The sequence below is a fragment of the Myxine glutinosa genome, chromosome 1 (assembly GCF_964187855.1).
Source record: "Myxine glutinosa chromosome 1, kmMyxGlut1.1, whole genome shotgun sequence".
NCBI lineage: Eukaryota > Metazoa > Chordata > Myxini > Myxiniformes > Myxinidae > Myxine > Myxine glutinosa.
This window is the reverse complement of record NC_136261.1, coordinates 269,238,378-269,253,861: the sequence shown is the minus strand read 5'-3', so window position 1 is coordinate 269,253,861 and position 15,484 is coordinate 269,238,378. Positions and strand designations below refer to the sequence as shown.

The window sequence follows — 15,484 nt, the reverse complement described above, 5'->3', positions numbered from 1 at the left end:
CCCTCTTCGTCGCTATCAAGTCGTCTTTTAGTTCTTTCTGTGTCACTTTTAACCCTCCTAATACCGCAGTGTTCCTTTGAACCTGCTCCGTTAGTTCTTTTTGTCCCTCCGTCAGCTGTTCCACCTCCTGCGTCAGGACCTCTATGCCCCCTTGTAACTTTACCGTCCCCTTTCTCACCTCCTTCTCCATGTGCTCCTTACAGTGCCTCACCTCCTCGCGCACTCCTGGGACCCTTTCGCCCAACCCGCGGTCTCTGTCCCTCTGCTCCCTTTCCTTCCTATCGGCCCTCATTCCGTTTATTGTTGCTTCGATTTGCTCACTCTGAGCATCCATCCGGTTCCCCAACCGCTCACCCAATCGCTCAATTTGGCTCCCCATACTCATCTGTACAGCTGCCTGTAGCTGCGCAATGAGGGCCTGTATGTCAATCGGCTGCATGTTAAAGCCCGTTGATACAGCGGGCTCGGCTACCGCGCGCTCTTGCGAGGCGCCATTTTGCGTGCCTGCTACCCTCGCTGTTTCGCTCTCCTCATGTCCCTCATGTCCCTCAATTTGGTCCTGGACCGACCCTGCTTCACTCTCCCCTACCGGACCCCAGCCGTCTTGATCCGCCATGGCGCGACTTTCAAAATTCGAGTTTCGTAACACAAATTCGAAATTTCGCCGTTATAATTTCGTCGAGCGCAGTAACCGCGGGACCGCGCTCCGGATCGATTTGGTCGAGCGCCGTACGCGCTCCGGCTCGATTTTCCCTCCCCAAAATTTGGGCCTAACTAATTTAGTCCCGGGTCCGAATCTCACTCCTCGACACCAATTGTTACAGACGTGGCTTAGATGTTAGTTTACCGAGCGGTTTTGGTATGACCACGTCTGCACAAGTTACCGATTATACTCGACGTTGACGAAGCCGCGCCACGCTGGCTCAATAAGAAAAAGAAGACACCCGGCTGGATTACAATAACACAATACGACACCAATGTTTCGATTCTCAAGTATATTCGTACGGAAAAGGTTAGATTACAGGGGCTAGAGGTATATTACAGGAAGACAGGCACTTAGACACACTCTTATATTAACCCCGGACAGACGACAGACACACGGGACAACGGCTGACTCACACGGGGGTTTGATGGCTAGGAAAGGCAGGATCGATGGCTCCAGGTCCTCCTGGGCTCAAAGGTCAGAATCGACTCGGTCCGGTCCAGAGATGCGGGGAGGTCGCAGCGCTCGGATGGCGTCTTGTCTGCTCAAGCTGGGGGCGCATCTCTCGTCACATCCGGCGCGTGGCCGCGTATATCCGGCGGGGAGTGACACGCCCTCGGCTCGTTAGCTCCGCCTCGTGGAATCGGCACGTTGCTTCTCATTGGGTGCGTGCGGGGGGGTTTACCAGGCTCCGCCCTTGACGAGGGGCTGACAAGGAGCCCCTTCGTGGTAACCCCGTGGAGCGCATGGTCTGGAGCTAATCGAGCCGGTGTGAGGACGCATCCTCCCCCGCTCCGCCGCCATCTCCTCTGTTGTTGTTGTAATTGTTGGGGAAGAAGATGGAAGGAGGTATGGGAAAGGTCCTAAACTCACTACTGATGCCATATAATCACATTCTGGTGCAACGAAGAGTCATAATTAATGGAGACGAGGCCTTAACTGACATAGAATAAGAATAACTAGGAAGATGTCCGAAAGTTGTCTACGTGTGGTGCGGTGGACCTGGGCACGACATTTAATGGGGGAATAAGGGGAAGGTCGGCTCTACTGATTGTTATTTACATGCAATGGGACTAGGGAATGGGGGATCGGGGAAAGTTGGGGAGTATTGGAGAAAATAGGGGAATATTTACAAGCGGATATGGAGGCCAAATTCCATATTCGCAACAATATCATTGCTTATTTTTAAATGTTATGTAATTTCAGTTTTTTCCCCCAAATTTCATCTGTATATGTAAATGCATTCCTGCTCCAAGTAAAGTTTGCTTTTTGAGATTCAGCTTCCTTCAGCTATTTAAATGTCTTCTTTATACTGTTACGTGCTCCTCCCAAACCCCCGGTCACGGTGTACCTCCGAGCCCCGAGAGGAGTCACGGCAGAAAGATGTGTTATTCTGTATGTCAAAGATCAATGGTGAAGCCACACCAATTGTTGCCAACAAAAAAATATTGTATTAAGATCACACAAGAATAACAGTACAACAATAATAGTAATCAAAAGTACAATCAATATATATCCTATGATGGTACCATCAGATGGTACCATGATGGTACCATGGAAAACGTGAAAGATGAGGAAGTTGTTGTGGTGGGAGGAGACCTGAATGGACATGTGGGAAGGAGTATGGATGGTTTTGAGGGAGTTCATGGGGGTTACGGATATGGTGTGAGAAATGGAGAAGGTGTAAGGATTTTGGAGTTTGCTGATGGAGCTGATTTGTTGATTTGTAATACTCAGTTCCAGAAAGAGGACAATAAGCTTGTTACATACACGTCAGGTGGGTCGACGACAACCGTTGACTACCTGATGGTGCGTCGGCGAGATAGGGGGCACCTCCGGGACACAAAGGTGATCCCGGGGGAGGAGGCTGTTTCACAGCACCACTTGGTTGTCTGCGACATAAGGGTGAAAGGTGCGAGGAGAGCTCGGCGGGTGAAGTACCAACCGAGAATGAAGGTGTGGAGGTTGAAAGAGGTGACAGTAAGGGAGGCATTAAAAGAGAGGCTGAGTAGGGTAGAGGATGATGTGGTTGAGCTTGAAAGTGGTTGGATGTCAATGAAAGCTAGTCTGTTGGGAGCCGTTGGTGAGGTATGTGGATGGACAAAAGGACCACCGAGGCACTCGGAAACATGGTGGTGGGATGTTGAGGTTGGAAAGAGGATTAACGAGGAGAGGAAGAAGTTCAAAGAGTGGCAGAAGGCGAAGGGTACGGGAGCAGAAACAGCAGAGCATGAAAGTTATAAGGCAGCCATGAAGGCTGCAAAGAAAGAGGTAGCAAAGGCGCAGGAGGCATGTAGGAAAATGTTCGGAGAACGCTTGGATTCGGAAGAGGGTCAGAAAGCAGTATTCAGGATTGCAAAGCAGATAGCGAAAGAGAGGTGTGATGTGATGGGGGTGAGTTGCTTGAAGGATGAAGTGGGACAAATCGTTGTCGACCCAGATTGAATTAAAGGAAGATGGAAAAGATATATGGAAATGCTGTTGAATACAGAGAATGAATGGGATGGCAACATAGAGAGTAACCCAGTTTTAGGACCGGCAGAGAAGATAACTGAGAAGGAAGTTGAGGAAGCGATAAAAGCAATGAAGAGTGGAAAAGCGGGAGGGCCGACGGGAGTTGTGGGAGATATGTTGAAGGCAGCAGGAAGTTGGGGTGTGAAGAGAATGACAGAGATCTGTAATCTGGTGGTGAAAGAAGGCCGCATTCCAGTGGATTGGGAACTGAGTACCCTCGTCCCTCTATACAAGGGGAAAGGTGACCCTCTGGAGTGTGGCTCGTACCGAGCGATAAAGTTATTGGAGCATGGAATGAAGGTATTGGAAAGGGTGTTGGAGAGGAGGATAAGGAAGAAAGTGAAGATCGACGAAATGCAGTTTGGATTTATGCCAGGAAGAGGAACGACAGATGCGCTTTTCATTGTGAGGCAGTTGCAGGAGAAGTACATGGATAAGAGGAAGAAGTTGTTTTTTGGGTTTGTTGATCTGGAGAAAGCATTCGATAGGGTTCCACGCAAAGTATTGACATGGGCATTGAGGAAGTTAGGAGTGGAGGAATGGTTGATCAGAGTAGTGATGGCAATGTACAAAAGAGCACGCACAGCTGTAAGGACGAAGGACGGGAACAGTGGTGAGTTTGAGGTGAAGGTTGGAGTGCATCAGGGGTCGGTACTAAGTCCACTACTATTTGTAGCTGTGATGGAGGTGCTGGCTCAGACCGTAAAGGAGGGTTTACCGTGGGAGTTGTTGTATGCAGATGATCTGGTGTTGATTGCGGAAAGTATGGATGGACTGAAGGAAAAGATGAACAAGTGGAAGGAATGTATGGAGACAAAAGGTCTGAAGGTGAATATCGGAAAGACAAAGGTGATGGCAAGTGGTAAAGCATGTGGTGAGGTGGAAAGAACTGGGAAGTGGCCGTGTGCTGTGTGCAGGAAGGGTGTCGGAGTGAACTCCATTCAATGTACAATGTGTGCTGAGTGGGTTCATCAAAAATGTAGTGGTCTGAGAGGGTCATTAACCAGTGTGGCAGCTACATTCAAATGTAAGGTGTGCACAGAGGGAGCTGCAGATGGAGGAAATGTTGAGTTGGATCTTGGAGACGGCGTGAAGCTGGAAGGTGTGAAAACATTTTGCTACCTCGGAGACATGCTGAATGGAGAAGGTGGATCAGACTCGGCAACGTTTGCTCGAGTGAGATGTGCATGGAAGAAGTTTCGGGAACTGAGTGGCGTGCTGATGAGGAGGAGAGTGTCGCTGAAGCTGAAGGGAAAGGTGTATGCTGCATGTGTGAGAAGTGTTATGATTTATGGGAGCGAGACATGGGTAATGAACGTAGAGCAGCAACGAAGGCTGGAAAGGGTGGAAATGCGAATGGTTCGATGGATGTGCGGAGTATCGTTGAGAGAGAGGAAGACAAATGATGAATTGCGAAAGATGATGGGAATATTGCCTGTGATTGATGCTGTGAAGAGGAACAGGTTGAGATGGTTTGGTCATGTATTGAGGAAGGATGAAAGTGACTGGTTGAGAAGAGTGATGGAAGTTAATGTAGAAGGAAGTAGAGGACGGGGAAGACCGAGAAAGACTTGGCTAAAGATGGTGGAAGAAGAAATGCGGGCAAGGGGGTTAACAAGGAGAGATGCAGAAAATAGGGCAAAATGGAGAAGATTGTCATGGGGACTGCAAGGCTAACCCCTGCTCTAGCAGGGAACATGGCCTTAAAATGCATGTTGTGTGTTGTTGTTGATGGTACCATCAGTTTCGTAATATATAACTCACTGTGCTCCAAGTGAGTGAAACAAAAACATTCCCAATGTCTCTTTCCCGGCTTCAAACCAAAGTTGATTCCGGTTTCAAGCCAAAGTCGATCCGCTCCAGCGATCGCCAGAACGATGTCCAATCGAGACCAGAATCCCGTTCGGATGAGTCACAGTCACGCGGCCCAAAGCTGCGCAAAGGTGCCCTCAAGGCGATGGGGAACTCCAAAGGCGCCCTCCAGGCGACTGAGATATCCCACCCTCAGGTATGGACGTTTCACGGCTCCAAACCGGCAAACCGCATTTTTACCTTCAAAATCCACGTTACACACACACACACACACACACACACCAGATAAACGTCTGGATGTGGTGAAAATGGTTGAAGCGAAGCGAAAAAAACCTGGCGCGACGCGCAAAGCGCGTGAGTCAAAATGGCCGACGGCCGGTTCTCGAGGCGTAACGGCCAGACGATGATTCTCTTCCGAATCGACCGTAAAACCTGACACGCAGGTGGATCTGTCACAGCGATAACAACTCTGTCGCAGGAATCCCCTTCCTGGGAAATCTAAAGTTCGCTCGTGACTCTCGTTCGTCAACGTTCGCTCCAAACCTCCAAGTAGCTCGGCTCCTTCTTGTCCGACTCACTCGCTCCGCCTTCTTTTTTCCTCTTCCTCTTCTTCGTCATCCGGTTCCGGTTTCATTTAAAACATTGACTTTTTTACATTTTGAAAATAGTAACCTCTATCTCCCTTAAACGACAACAATAATAGTACATGGAATCAAACATGTTTACAGTGGATGAAAACCACAACAACGGAAGTGACGAATCCGTAACAATACCTGTTGCTTTTCTTCAATGAAATAAATGTTGTTTTGATTAATTGATTGAAGACTCATGGCAGAGTTAGAAGACAGCATGGATCAGGACACAAATAGATGGAGACGGACAACGAGGGATGCGAGTAAGAATGAGGGGTAGAGTGAGATTCAAGGGACAAGATGAATTCAGGAGCAAACTCTCAGGAAGGAAAAATTGGAAATTAGGGGGAGGAGTAACAGGGATAGAAAAGATCATGGTTTTGGATGGGGGGTGATCTGAGATGGGGGAGAACAGCTGTCTTGAAGATCTGGACGGAAAATGAGATTGAAGACAATGTGGAAGTTGCTTCCACAGGTGGGGAAAAAAAAGAGGAACGAATGAGTGGAGGTGAGCAGTAAGTCTGGATTTTGGGAGTTTCACCAGAAGGGGGTACAGTCTGAGTTGCACTGGTTAAAAAGACTGCAATTTAAAATTCAACCAAGTGATATTACAGGAGAGACAGTGAAACAGGAAGTCATGTCATTGTGCAATGAGGGCAAGTAGTGTCTTACCATGATCTGAGTACCCTGGTTCCCAGCACATGGCTTGGGTGGTCCTTTTAACTTGCCATCAGAATAACAGGCCCTACAGGGTGACACAAATTTACCGTCATATATTTAGATTTTAATTCACCAAGACAATTACCTGCATCATCGAGGACAACATGTGAAAGGTAATACAAGTCAGAGAAGCCTACCCTTTTCAAGGCTTTTAGCAGTTACCCTGAATTCTAGCACAGTATCATCAAGAATGGTTGTTTTCCATTCACAATTCGAATAAGTGTTTTGATTCACATAATCATGAAGAATACATTGTAGTTCCTCCTTTTTAGGGCAGTGCAGTATTTAACTACCAAATGATGTAGTTTCTCTTTTTTCAAATTTCATTGTGGACCCCTTGTAATATGCCCCAAGGACCCCTTGGGGTTCACAGACCTCCAGTCGGAAAATGTTGCTCTAGATAGTACAAGCTGAACATTTTCCCATGATAACCACAACCACAATAACAAAGACAGTCTATTTACTATTAGGCTATATGAACTGTACAATGCACAGATAAATTTGACATTTAGCCAGAGTAACAACCCAAAGGCATACTATTGTAAACATGTATCTTATAAACCTAAATGTCGACAAGAAAAAGAATGATGCAAAGATCTCTTATCACAAACAGGTCGGTAACCTGGCAATAATAAATGTCGAGAAGACAAAAGAATGAGGCAAAGATCTATCACAGACAGGTTGGTAACCTGGCAATAATCTACTGGCATCTATCTGGTCTCATTCCTGGCCCTAGCTGCCTTCCAGCCCATCCATTCCTTCTTTATCCCCACAAAGGTCAATTTTGTGGAACTAAATTCCTTCATTCCCCTTTTCTCTCATCTATGGAATTTCTCCCGGTCTATCCGTATTTTTCCTCTGCTATTTAAATCACAGCCCAATATCTCATGTTACCAATGCCTCACGCTGACCTAATAAACCCGTGTTGACACTTCCGCACCCCTCACCTCACCCTAACCCAGTCCGTTAACTCTACCCATAGCTCTGCTTTTTCTATGATCATGTTATCCGTTTGTGCCTTTTCTGCTTGTACCCTTCTACCCTGTTGTCGATTTGTCAACCAGTTGTCCAACTCTTCCACAAGCCATGACGTCTCTCTCTCCCCCCTCCCCCCCAGCGCCTTGTATATATCATCACCCTGCTGTCATAATTTCAGTTCCCCCATATCATTAAGTTCGATAATTGGCACCAACCAGGTACGTGACGTAATATATTGTTGTGATTTTGTAAATAAAGGCTACCCCCCCCCCCCCCCCCCCACCACATAGTTAGTTACACCACAACATGTAGCCTCGCATAGTTAGTTATTTCTTTTTAAATGTGAAGCATAGTCTCCTTCCCGGTGTTAATATGCGTTGAGGCAGGCAGGGTAATGGTAGGCCTCATTGCAGCCTAAAGTGCCTTGTCATGGCCTAGGCCAGGCCTTGCAGGCACGAGGGAGGAGCTGGAGGGCGTGGCCGGTGAGTAGCGAACAGCCAATGGGAGCTGAAGGGAGTGGCCGAGGGTGACCAATAAGGGGCTGTCATGACACGTGACCCCAATCGGCCAATGGAGGCCCGTGGAATGTTCGAGTGAGGTGTCGGGGGGGCTATAAAACCCGGCCCGGACTCCCCGCTCTCTCTCTCTGACTCGAGCCAGGCTCCTGCATATAGACTCTCTGGCAGGCTGACGTTCTCTTGCAGATGCTGGCTGACCCTCTCTCTGCCTCGCTGACCCTGAGATACGCTCCTCGGATTCCTGCTACGTGCACGTCCTTGATCAACGCCCCCAGCCGCGAACATCTCCGGCTGTGGTGTCCCGGGTTGGAGCGATCCTTGGGGGTTTCTGTCCAACGAGCACGTCCAGGCAAACTGCACGAAGCGGCCGCGCTTTGTGCGCATTACCCTCTTCCTTCCCTTCCCCGAACGAATGAGGGCCCTTGTCTGGGAACCTGGGTAAGGCCGCTAAGATTCTCCGCTTTGTTCCTTTTCTGTGAATACTGAACATTGTGAATAAATCCTGTGGTTTGGATTCCAACCTGGCCGTCATTGCCTTGGCCGTCATCGTCCTTTCCACATTGGCCTAGCATCGCCCCGAATTAAAACCGCTCGATCGGGTTCAATAGTGTTAACGGCACGAGTTACGCGACGCACAACCGCTCGGGCGTCCAGTATCAGCGTGACTCGTGCGGGGTTCAGTCCCCGTTCTCACAGCTGCGTGTGTCGAAGGTACTCGGGTCGTGACCGTTAACCCTTCCGCGCGTAGCTGCGGGCTCTGCGGCTGGAATTGCTTAGCAATCCGTCCACCACGAGTGTCGTGTGATTGGCGGCCTCGTGGACTCGGAGTTCGAGGGGGGGCAGGGCTTAACCCCCCCTTAAGTACGTCGACGAACCCGGGATCCGCAACAATATTAACATTCCCTGAAGGGTGTTGAAAGAAACATAATTGGCAAAGCCAAACGGCATTACATTCTACCTTTCAGGAGCGTAATTGTCGGCTATAAAACTCACCCAATATGTAGGATAAATATGTGAGGTACATACATACGGAGAGACAAACGCTGTAAACACAGAAACCAAACATCTACGCCTTAAAAAAATAGTTTGTATAATCACGAATGTGCCAGTTCTAAAAGCCTCTGTGAGTTGGAAGAATCGCTAATGTATGATTTATTCACACAGCAGTTTGAACGGAAACATTTATTATTCTACGACAGTAGAAACCCTTTAAAAGGACACGGAACAGCATACAAAATTATATATACAGTAGTGGATATTTTGCGAAGCAATAGAAACACATATAAAACTACACAGGATGAACCCACAAACAACAACAACCACGATAACAATCGAGTGTTATAAAATATCATTATTTTCACGTGTTTTACTTCATGTGTTTTTACGTGTTTGTTTGTGTTTCACACTGAATGAAAACCGCAAAGGTAGAGCATACAGATTGTGACGCATGACAGGTTCAACGATATGTTCGGTCTGAATGGCATAGAAACCAAAATGGCGGTGTGTGGAGTCAGCCGTCGTACCACCGTAATGACATCACATCACCCCTGTCATGTGACCAGATCCTCAGTTCTGATTGTGTACTGAGGGGACATACATACACATGGACAGACAAACACTGTTCTAGATGGCTTTGCCCTATGGGCTACGCCGTAAAAAGAAAGAGGAAACAACTGGCTGAATGCACTTTCTGACAAACATGTTCTACCAAGTACAAACCCCTTTCTAGCCTCACACATGACTATTATTATTTTGATGATGAGGCAATAAAACTCAGGAAATGATATCTCAGTCGAACATATTTCACTGATGCCCTTCAATGGAAAATAATTGTATTATAGCATTTTTGTACAATTCGCTAAAGATTTGACATGGTTGACTTGTAAGATATGAAAGCACAGTCCACGACACTGTAAATGAACTGTATGCACAATGGTAGACTGATGATAGTTGCAGTGAGTGGAGGGCCCAAGCTGACAGTCAGTTCTCTACACCCACCTGTAAGCACACTTGCTGTCAGCAGTTTTGGTGGTTATGGTCACATGAGCAACATGACTAATACTTGCCAGGGCCTAAAAGGAAGAATCAAAAATGATTGCAAAGACAGTATATATGCATAACTCAAATCAACATGTTTTGTTGCAAATCATTTACTTCAAGAGTTACTCCACTTGGGCTTAACGGGAAAGAGCAGAATGCAAGAATTACATTCCATACGTTGATGAGATCAAATCAACAAGTTATTGGTCTAGCTTTGGGTCATATGCCAAGAAGATGCTGTTCACGTTCATATCGAGACATTCATGGCAATGTCTGGCCTAGCTTCAGTGAGATGGCTGAAGATTCTATGCATTCTAGACCAATGCACCATTCAAAGAGGTGGACACTGGGAAATCAATCATCATTACCTCCTTCACCGAAGATGGGCACAGGTTGTGTTTTCAGCCTTGTTTGTCTGTCTGTTTGTCTATGAACAGGACATCTAAAAAGTTGAAGACGGATTCGGACTACATTTGGTGGAGAGGTTGTGTGCGCGACAAGGAAGAAATTATTAAATTTTGGTGACGATTCGCATCAGGATCCGATCATTTTTAAAGCGATTCTTCAACATCGTATGATAGGGCTAAAAACGATATACAACACGATATTTCAAAAAGTTATGGACGGATTCGGCCGAAACTTTGTGGACAGGTGGGGTGTACGACAAAGAGGAATCTATTCGATTTTGATGAAGATCCGAACCCGCATCTGGTTCCAGATATGAGAATTTAAAAAATTGATTCTTCACCATTGGGAGATGGGGCCAAACACAATACACAGCATATTTCAAAACGTTGTGGATGAGTTATGACAAAACTATGTGGAAGGGTTGGTTAGGTGACAAGAACAAGCCGATTCGATTTTGGTTCAGGTCTGGATCCATATCCGGCCTATGAGTGGAATACAAAAGGCATGCAAGGTTATGCGCTCATCGACTGAGTGTCGTTCTAGTTTTACAAGAGTTGGCCCGTAACTTCTCAAACATCCCACAACACCTCAGTTCAGACACCAGACAATCATACCACAACTAAAAACACCTGTACTTGGTAACACTGGAAATTGCTCGACAAAACGTTACTACCTCTGTCCCTGAAGGCAGATGAAGGTTATGTTTTCACCCCGTCTGTGTGTTTGTCTGTCAACAAGATTTCTCAAAGTCGTGGACGGATTGGGACGAAATTTGGTGGAGAGGTTGGGAATGTGACAAGGCTGAAATGATTAGACTTTGGTGAAGATCCAGATCCGTATTATTTGAGAATTTTTAAAGTGATTCTTCACCATTGAGAGATAGGGCAAAAAACGATATATAGCACAATATCTCAAAAAGTTATGGATGGATTCGGGCAAAACATGTTGGACAGGTGGGTTGTGTGACGAGGAGAAATCAATTCAATTTTGGTGAAGATCCGAATCTTGATCCGGATATGAGAATTTTTTAAAATTTCAAGCGATTCTTCAACATGGAGTGACAGGGACAAAAACAATATGTAGCATGATATTTCAAAACGTTGTGGATGATTTATCACAAAACTTGGTGGACGAGTTGGGTAAGTGATGAGAACAAGCCAATTAAATTTTGGTTCAGGTCCAGATCCAGATCCAGATCCGACTTATCAGTGGGATACAAAATGTAAAATGTTCAGCCTGGCGGAGGTATACGCTCTATCAAGTGCATTTCTAGTTGTTCATGCAGTCGTTGCTCGATTTCAAATCACCCATTGTTATTGTGAACCTGAACTCACAGGTAACTTCGTCATAAAGTGCATCACGCTGAACTTGATAACAATTCAAAATATAAACAAGCGTTACGCCTAGGTCCCCCGTCGGTGAAGTGATGCGAGTTGACAAAGTGGAAGACGCAAAGCGGCCATCTTGGATTTTGACGTGAAGACCCAATTTTCAATAGCGTTCTCCCTTATGCATAGATACACCCACACACCAGATTAGAAGTTAGTAGTTCGTTTATTTTTCAAGATATTCCGCTCACAAGATTCAGACATACATGGCGTCAGACATACATGGTGGCGGCCATCTTGGATTTTGACGTGGGTTGCACTCACACACCAAATTCGAATGCGGTCCTTCACTTACACACGCACACATGCACGCACGCACGCACGGACGGACACACGGACGGAGGGGAAAACCATAGTCCCCCGTTCGCTCCGCGGTGTGGCGGGGGACAATAATACTAACCTTCAGAGTAGTTACAGATTGACAAAAAACACAAAGTAAATAAATGCCCTTCACAAAAAACAATCCGAAAATGTATCACAATTTTTACCTCCCCACGAAATCCGTATGTGGAAATCGACTGCAAATCTTCAAATGTCTGCAGTTTGCTTGTTGTAAACCTTTCACAGACAATGTCCAAGTCGTCTTTCTGAAATTCACACAGCAGTCTCTTGTAAAAAATAAGCAATCTGAGGATTGCTCCAAAGTAGCAGCCTCTGATCACAAAATTACGTGCAATCCATGAGGAATAGTCAGCCACTCACCCTGATGCCAGTGCCATTGTCCTGAATTTGAATGAGCTTCAAGCCACCATCTTTCACTGTCACTTGGATGCTGCTGGATTTGGCATCCAAACTACAGCCAAATTAGAAGAAGAAGAAGAAGAAGCGGAGGAAGAAGAAGAAGCAGGGGAAGAGGAAGAGGAATTGCAAGTGAAAGAGAAAAACAAGAGCTGTATTCTTTAATACTCGGTAAATTAAGCAACGGAGACTGGACATTGACTGCCTTTCATAATCTTTAAAAAAAACCTTAACGAGAAGCGTAAACATGCCATAAATATTGATAATGATTGAATGCATGATAAATATAAGATTTATTTACCAATTACTCCTCACAGGACTACGAATTATGATTCAATGTGTACAAAAACAAATCATGAACCAAGGGGACATGGTGGGAGGAATGTGAGATGTGGTGAAGGGAGGAAGAAAGAGATAACCATCAGTGGTTGTGTCAACAATGAACAAATCCGATTATCTGTAACCAAAAAGGAAAAGAAGACAGCAATGTCAGTCAAGAGGTGTGAGATCTCCTTTACCAGTTCTCTATCATTTCCTTGATGGCATTTGATGGACGCTGAATGACCTCCCCTGCAGCTATGCGGTTAACGACCGTCTTGTCCAACCTTCGAATTGACCCAGCCATGGCTCCAGCTCTTCTGAAGTCTGTGGAGGACAACACTATTTCAAACTAGAACGCCACTCAGTAGAGCGCATACTCCCGCCGTGGGTAAAGTTGGAATAATACGTGTTGTTTAACATCCCCTCTCCCCAAAACAATAAATGAAAAAGAAAGTAGGCCCTAACTGTCAGATAATTTATTTTGATATATCTCGGAATTAGAGGAGAAAAACATCATTTAAGAATAAGAATAAAAGCTTTAATGCAGTAAAACAAACAAAAAAAAACCCCCAAAAAATTCCTGGATCCAGAATAATATCCTGAGCTTCACCAAAAACTAATCAATTCTTCCTTATCCCAAGGGCAATCATCCCACCAACTTTCATCCGAATCCGTTCAGAACTTTTCCAGATATCTTGTTCACAAACACACGGACGGACACGATCGAATGCATTACTCCCTGGCGGGAGTAATTAAAAACGATAATCTCAGAAGTCCAGTCTTATCAATCTGATTACACATCACTCAGTATACTGAACATTGTTGTTTTGTGGGGGAAACTTTGTCACGTGATTCAAAAAGATGTTGTTCAGGTCATCCTGTACTAAATCAACCACAAACTGTGATTTTGATCAAGTTTGGTGCAGCGGTTCATATTTGGCAGAGCAAACTTTAAATGACCTCTTGGCAACCTTTCAAGTGTTGCAATCTCTTTCGTCGTCGACCTGGAACATTGATTCTACACTCATTTAAAAGCAAGTGAAGAGACCTATAAATTTTACTTATTTAAAAAAAAATGATCATATGATAATCAAGAAAGAATTTCTGACCTTGATCTCGACTTTCCCCAAATTGTGTTTTTACCAGACTAGTCGGTGTAATGGGTCAGAGTGTCTGCTCTCAGTCTGGGAGGGCGGTGGTTCAAACTTCAACCCCCAGCAGAGTTGTCAATAATTCCGCGCACCAGTGGGTGGCGCGAGCGCCCAGGCGGGGACCGATGGTACATGCCCCGCCCTTCGACCAATCGGCCATGCCCGGGGACTAGGCGTGGCCTCGGCACATATATGCGGGCTCTAAGCTCGAGCCCGCCCCGTGCTGCAGTTCGAGCTTTCGTAATAAAGACTCTTTTGGTTTTATCAAACGCGTTGTGGCCTACCTCTTTGGCAAGCAAGTTGTATGCGCAGCACCACACTTCACTGGTGAGCCCGATTGGTTCAGCCGTTGCTGACCACCGAACGCGCCATGGCCAACAACGCCGTCGCAGTAAAACTCCCAGAGTTTTGGGAAGCACAGGCCGACGTGTGGTTCGTGCAGGCCGAAGCGCAATTTCAGCTTCGAGGCATAATGGCGGACGAGACCCGTTACTACCACGTGGTCGCCTCCCTCGGGCCCGGCACTGCCGCCCGAGTCGTGTCCATCCTGCGGCACCCGCCGGTCGACCACAAGTACAGGGCGCTCAAACGTCTCCTCATCGCCACGTTCGGCCTCACGGAGATCGAACGGGCCGACCGCCTCCTGGACCTTCCCGAACTCGGCGACACACGACCATCCGTGCGGATGGATTATATGCTGTCGCTGCTGGGTGACCAAGCCCCGGATTTCTTATTCCGGGCGCTTTTCCTACGCCAGCTATCTCTACAGGTACGCCTCGCGCTGGCCGGTTCCAAAATAAGGGAACCCCGCGCCCTGGCCGTAGAGGCCGACAAGTTCTTCGCGGCTTGCGACACGCGGTCGAGTTACGGTGCTGCCGTCGTGGATCCTGAGGCAGATGCAACAGCGTCCCTCGTGGCCGCTGCCACGCCCCGCCCACCACCACCACCACCACCACCGCCGCCGAGAAAACCGCGGCCGCCGCCGCAAGCCTGGTGCTATTTCCACGCCAGGTTCGGCCACAAGGCTAGGACGTGTCGCCCGCCATGCTCTTTTCACAAGTCGGGAAACGACCAGGCCGGCGCTCATTAGCGGCCCTGAGCGTCGGCCATTCCGGCAGCCTCCTATTCATTACGGACACCTTGTCCGGGCGCCGATTCCTCTGCGATACAGGAGCACAGGTAACCGTCATCCCCGCCTCCACGTCCGACAAGCGAACCGCGGGCCGGGGCCCCCGCGTTGCTTGCCGCCAACGGTACACCCATCCGCACATTCGGGAAGCGCTGCCTCTCCCTGCGGTTCGGAGGGCAGCGCTTTCAATGGTCGTTCGTGACCGCCAGCGTGCCAATGGCAATGCTTGGTGCGGACTTCCTATGTGCGAATGGGTTGTTGGTCTACGTGAAGCGCAGACGGCTCGTCCAAGCCGAAACCTTTAGCTCGCTCGCTTGTTCGCTGAGCGGCTCACTGAGCGGCTCACCGAGCGGCTTGCTGGAGGGTTCCGTCCCGGCGAGTTTAGTTTGCACGCTTCCGGCAGCGGATGACTTTACCCGCCTCCTCGCCAGT

At 47.3% G+C, this 15,484-nt stretch overlaps 1 protein-coding gene across 12 annotated transcripts in view; it reads right to left on the bottom strand.

Moving 5' to 3' along the window:
• MLH1 (mutL homolog 1) overlaps positions 1 to 15,484 on the bottom strand; it is a 155,025-nt gene that overhangs the window by 135,891 nt on the left and 3,650 nt on the right. For all 12 annotated transcript variants that reach the window (XM_078786812.1, XM_078786834.1, XM_078786850.1 and 9 more), the window contains exons 2-6: positions 12,970 to 13,096; positions 12,416 to 12,506; positions 12,202 to 12,300; positions 9,876 to 9,949; positions 6,334 to 6,406 (exon numbers count right to left, since the gene is read on the bottom strand). In XM_078786812.1, the coding sequence (XP_078642938.1) occupies positions 6,334 to 6,406; positions 9,876 to 9,949; positions 12,202 to 12,300; positions 12,416 to 12,506; positions 12,970 to 13,096 (464 nt within the window). The remainder of the gene's footprint in view (positions 1 to 6,333; positions 6,407 to 9,875; positions 9,950 to 12,201; positions 12,301 to 12,415; positions 12,507 to 12,969; positions 13,097 to 15,484) is intronic.